This window comes from Vicugna pacos, chromosome 9, assembly GCF_048564905.1.
Source record: "Vicugna pacos chromosome 9, VicPac4, whole genome shotgun sequence".
NCBI classification, from domain to species: Eukaryota; Metazoa; Chordata; class Mammalia; order Artiodactyla; family Camelidae; genus Vicugna; species Vicugna pacos.
The window spans coordinates 12,743,400-12,749,399 of record NC_132995.1 but is presented as its reverse complement, the minus strand read 5'-3'; the positions used below and the strand labels follow the sequence as shown (position 1 = coordinate 12,749,399).

The 6,000-nt window shown below is 47.1% G+C and overlaps 1 protein-coding gene across 1 annotated transcript in view; it reads left to right on the top strand.

Annotated features, from left to right (window-relative positions):
- Positions 1-1,298: 1,298 nt before the first annotated feature.
- RYR1 (ryanodine receptor 1) overlaps positions 1,299-6,000 on the top strand; it is a 107,011-nt gene continuing 102,309 nt past the window's right edge. Inside the window, exon 1 of the mRNA XM_072966406.1 lies at positions 1,299-1,341. Within this exon, the coding sequence (XP_072822507.1) occupies positions 1,299-1,341 (43 nt within the window). The remainder of the gene's footprint in view (positions 1,342-6,000) is intronic.

The window sequence follows — 6,000 nt, the reverse complement described above, 5'->3', positions numbered from 1 at the left end:
AAAATATAATTTTTAAAGGTTACTTTCCATTTACAGTTATTGCAAAATACTGGCTATCTTTACCATGTTGTACAATATACCCTTGAGTCTATCTTATACCCAATAGTTTGTGCTTCCCACTCCCTCACCCTTTTATTGCGCGCCACCCCCCATGCCAGTAACCACTAGTTTGTTTTCTATATCTGGGAGTCTGCTTCTTTTTTGTTATATTCATTAGTTTGTTGTATTTTTTAGATGCTGTAAGTGATATCACATAGTATCTGTCTTTCTCTGTCTGACTGTTTCACTTAGAATAATGCTCTCCAAGTCCACCCATGTTGCTGCAAAATTTTGCTCTTCTTATGGCTGAGTAGTATTCCATTGCATGTAAATACCACATCTTCTTTATCTAGTCATCTGTCAATGGACACTTAGATTGCTTCAGTATCTCGGTAATTGTAAATAATGCTGCTATGAACACTGAGGTGCATGTATCCTTTTGAAGTAGTGTTTTGGGGCTTTTTTTTTTTTTTTTGATATATACCCAAGAGTGGAATTGCTGGGTCATATGGTAGTTCTATTTTTATTTTTTTGAGAAACCTCCATACTGTTTTCCACAGCAGCTGCACCTGTATCGGTACAGTTTTAAGTGCTGTAAATAAATGATCTCATTTAATCCTTGCAGCAGCCCCATGTCTGATATTAACAGCAGGTACTATTAATATCTTCCTTCCCAGTTGAGGAAACTGAGGAACAGAGAGGCAAAGTGACTTGTCCAAAGCTATACAAAAGAGTGGCAATGCAGGGAATCGGATCCAGTCTGGCTCAGAGTCCTTATTTTAAATTACTATATGGGGTGTTTTTTAAAGCCGAGAGACTTGGTGTGCATCCCGGCTCTGCTCTATAATATCAAAGCAGGGCCTTTTCCACTCGGAGCCTCAGTTCTCTGTGAAATGGGAGAATGATGGCATCTTCCTTACCGTGAAGAGGGAGAGAGGGTAGCTACTTTCTAGACACTCCCCCTACAAAGCTCACCCCTACCCCAACGCGCATCTTTGGCCAAGGTTTGCGGTGTGTGGGCGGGGCTCCGTCAGAGGGGCGTGGCCTTGGTCGTCCTGGGCCAATGGGGATGGGGGGCGGGGACTTCCTCCCAGCTCTGTCCAGCATCCGAGTCCTCTTCGCAGTTCCATCTACCCTGCGGGTGCCTCTGGCGTCCCCAGAGGTCTCCGACCCCACCCCGCCCCCAGCCCACCCGCCCAGCCTGCAGTCCCTTCCTCCTACTCCCCGGCCTCAGCCCCTGCCCCTCGGGCCTCGACATCATGGGTGACGGAGGAGAGGGCGAGGATGAAGTCCAGTTTCTGCGTACGGTGCGTATCTCTGTGTTAGGGGGTCTCGGATGCTATCTCTCGGGTCTCTCTGAGTGTCTCTTCGCCTCCGATGTCTCCATCCTGATTGCTGATCTTCTCTGAGACTCGGGGTCTCTTCCTGTCTCCCTTTAGGTGACTGCCACTCTCTTTCTCCCTTCTTGTCTCTCTTAGAAAATCAGCAGAATTTGGGGCTACAGAATGGGGGGGGGGATCTTCTGCTATCCTCTCTTCAGACATAGTGATTTATCCCAGAGAAGGGGACCGCTAAGGGAGCACCCCCCTCCCACCCCTCTGGAACTGAAAACAGGCACTTGGGGAAGGTGGTTCTAATTCCTGAGCTTAATTTAGCTGTCCCCCTCCCCCTCAGCCCTAATTCTCTTCTTGCTCCAGACTCTGACCTATTTAAATTCTTGGGAAGGGGGTTGAGGTGGGCTGGAAGACCCAAGTCCTTTGAACTCCCAGCCCTTGAGGGTTTCCTGGGGGTCCTTCTGGTTCTGGGCTCTTTCTTCCTCCACTTGGTTTTGGGGAAAAGGGGTCAAATATGACTGTTAATGGTCTCTGGGTAGTGTCCCTCCCTATCTGTCTCTGGGTTGTCTGTGTCTTTGTCTCTCTCCATCTCTGTCTCCCTGTCTCTGTCTCTGGCTTTGTTCTTTGGCTTCAGGCTCTCTGCGTTTCGCTCTGCGTCTCCAGCTCTGTATCTCCCTCATCTCTGATTCTCGGCTTGGGGGCAGGGATGGGAATTGGAACAACAGGTGTCCCTCCCAGAATAGCCTGCTTTTCTGGGGCCTGGGCAGGGGACAGGGAGAGGATGGGGGGAGGGGCTGCCCATCTCGGAGTCCTTCCCAATTTTCCCTCCCAGTGGTTCTGCAGGGTGTGGGGGTGTGAGTATGGGAGGGGGTCTTCTCCCTTGTGGGGCAGCTCTGCTGACCCTGCACTAGCCCCTCCCAACCCTGCTGAGCCCTGGGAAATGCTGACACAGCATTCCAGCCCCAGAATAGGACCATGGTGAGCTGGGTCTGGTTTCCTGGGAGGGAGGAACGAACAGCTGGGGCTGGTAGTGAAGGATAGGGACAGCTGGACATTCAGCCATGGGAGGAGGCCTAGCTTCACCCTAGACTCTTGCCCCAGCTCCAGCCCCTTAGCAGACACCATGGGTTGGGCTCTCCCCTCCTCCCCAGCCCTAGTAAGACCATGGCCACGGCTGTCAGCTCCTGAGCAGCCACTCTACGTCAGGCCCCATGCCCAGGGCCTCAGCCTCCTGAGGTATCTAATTATATCTTCGCTGCCCTATCTTCTGAGGTAGGGCCCTATCTTTATCTCCCTGGGAGATTTGAGGGAAACCGAGGCCTGAGTGGTCGAGTGGCTGACCAAGGTCAAGGCCAGGAAGTGGTGCCCCTGGGGCTCAGCCCTCCTGATTTCACAAGAGAAAAACTGGGCTCAGACTTGCCAACACAGCTAGTATTGGGTTCTAGAGGCCTGGCCTTGACATCTCTTGGCTCCAGACTATGTCTGTTTTCTTGAACTTTGTTGAGGTTATGTGGTGGTTTTCTCAAACTTTTTGGATCTTATCCCACCAGGAAGAAGTGTATTTTATACTGCAACCTGGGACATCACATACGCATATGTAAATTATAAAAAGTCAACTTTATTGAGCTCGAATTGACATGAAATAAATTGTACACATTTTAGGTGTTAGAGTTAACTAACTGTACATACCCATGTAACCACCATCATAATCAAGACATAAAACGTTTCCTTTATGTCAGAAAGTTCCCTTTGGCTCTTTGCAGTAATCACCCTGCCCATCAGCTATGTCATCAGAATCCTTTAGTCATTTCTAGTGTTTCATAGAAAATATATTCTCATTTGTCTTGCTTCTTTTGCTCAGTGTAATACTTTTGACATTCAGCTATGTGACATGTATCAGTTGTTCATTTCTTTTTGTTGCTAGGTAGTATTCTATTGTGTGAATATGCCAGTTTGTTTATCAGTTCACCTGCTGATGGACATTTGGGTTGCCTCCAATTCATGCTATTATGGACGAATTAGGTGCATTCACACACATCTAGTTTTAACCAAAACAAGTTTCATAAAAGGTAGCTCTTAGAACACAAAGGGGATGCTGCTATTTTCTGTTCTTGCTCTACTGTTTTTTTCACTTCTTCAGCATGGTAGCCATGGCCCCCCAAATTCACTTTATTTCCTTTTGATGGGTGATGACCCTCCAGCCCTTCCCAGGCTGGGGTTCCTCAAGGCATGGCCCATGTCAGAACCTCTTGGGGACTGATAAATGGTCCAGATTCCCTGCTGGCCCTGCATCTACTGAATCAGGCCCTTGGTGTTGAGGGGGAGACCAAGGCAGCAAGGAAGCTGCATTTTTAACCAGGCACCCCTGCTTCATTCTGATGCGGGAGAAAGTTAGAGAATAATTGGTGTAGGGATTAGTCTCCCTGGCTCTGATTTATATTTTGGTTTTTGCCATTTGTCTGCTTCCTAACTTTGGGAAGTGATTTTTATTTTTCTTTCTGAGCCTTAACTTCCCAGTCTGGAAAATGGGGACAAAAATATGCACCATAAGGATTCAAGAGGTTTATGCAAATATCTCTTGAGCTCATCTTCTCCCACTCCTGATGATGGCACCACCATGCTGTCTCCCTCACTGTTCTCAAATGCCCTCGGCTCCAGGCCTTTGCACAGGCTGCCTCCTCTTCCTGGAACGTTCTTCCTCCAGAAATGATCAGGTCCGATTCCTTCTCGTTATTCAAACAAGGCTCAGCTCAAATGTCCCTTGGAGAGGCTGTCATTTTACCCACCTCACTGATGTCATCTCTACCCCAAAAGCTACCCTCTTACATCACCCTGGGTTATTTTTTCCATAACACCCATCACTGACATTAAAATTATAAATCTATTCACCTATTCATTGAGTCTCCTCCCACACCAGGATGTCAGCTCCGTGAGGATAGGGATTTTGTCTGCTTTATTCGCTGCTCTGTATCCCATACCTAGATCAGTGTCTGGCGTGTAGCAGATGCTCAGTCAGTGTCTATCAGATGAATGCACAGCTCTGAGCATGAGGCATAGCAAACAGTAAGTGCTTCATAAATGCAAGCTATATGGTCCCAATGAATACACAGCATATGCCAGGATGTCGGGGTTGGCGGTTATAAGACAGCAATTCTGGGGTCTCCTGCCCACAAGTGGGATCTCTCTCCCTCCTCCCAGTCTGGACAGAAAGAATGAGGGCTGCCTGTGTGACAGGATTTGCTGGAAGGGCTGGAGGCTGTGTGAGTTCAGGCAGGACGCCCAACCTCCTTGAACCTATTTCCTTGGCTATAAAATGGAATAATCACTGCCTTAGTGGTTAAAAGCTGGAGTCTCCAACAGTTTTGACTGAAACCTCTATGAGTACAAACGTGGAGCATGCCCCCAGTACATTTATATTAGTTATACATATACTATGGGTTACTCCAGCAGCATATCTAGAGATGGTTCCGTGTTCTAAGAGTGTGGCATAGAGAGCCACAATGTTCGGATCAAGTCCCATCTCCTCTGTATGCCAGCTGTGTGACCTCAGGCAAGTCACTTTACCTCTCTGGGACCCTGTTTCCACAGGTTCGCATAATAGGATTTACCTCAGAAAGTTGTTGTGAGGATTAAATGAGTTAATACATGTTTAGTTCTTGAAATGGGGCCCAGCACATTAAAAACGTGTTTGTTTTTTTAAATGGAGGTACTGGGGATTGATTCCAGGACCTCATGCATACTAAGCACGCGCTCTACTACTGATCACTGGCTCTGATCTCATGGGGATGTTAGTAGCTTGTAGAATGCTCTGCACCTCAGAAAACTTTAATTTTACTTAAAATTTTAGTTTATATTCTTCAGTTTACTTCAAACTCAGAGAAAAGTTGCAAGGTGAGTTTAAAGAACTCCCACATGGCCTTTAGTCGTTTTCCCCAAATGTGAATCCCTCCCTCTCTCTTCATTTTTTTCCCTAAACTGTTTGAGAGTTAATTGTGGACTTAATCCGTAAATACGTCAGTGTCTGTTTCCTAAAAAACAAGGGCTGTCTTTCACAAAACCACAGCACGGTCATCAAAATCAGGGGATTTTGTTTGGCTATGACACCATTATCCAATTCACAGTTCATAATCACCTGTCACCACTTGTCTCAATTCTTTATTGTGTTTCCCACCCCATGCAGGACCTAGTCCATCGCATCCAGGTGTCATTAAACAGCACTCCTTAGAGGGGAAGGTAGAGCTCAGTGGGAGAGTGTGTGCTTAGCATGCATGAGGTCCTGGGTTCAATCCCCAGTACCTCCATCAAAATAAATAAGTAAATAAATAAACCTAATTATGCCCCCCAAGCAAAACAAAACCCCAAAATAAATAAATTAATTTGAAGAAGAGAAAGCACTCTTTAAATCAGAGCCACTGTTAAAACAGCACATGAGAATGGAGAGAAGGCTGAGTGTAAAAGCCCTGTAACTTGATGCCCTCGTATTTTCCATCTTCCAGTTCCCCACCTGTGGACTCCTACCTGGGAGGCCTCTGGGGCCAGTTGGACTGGGATTAAAATCCCAGCTGATCCTTTTACCAGCCGTGTGGCCTTGGACAAGCCATGTCCCCTCTTTGAGCCTCGGTTTCCC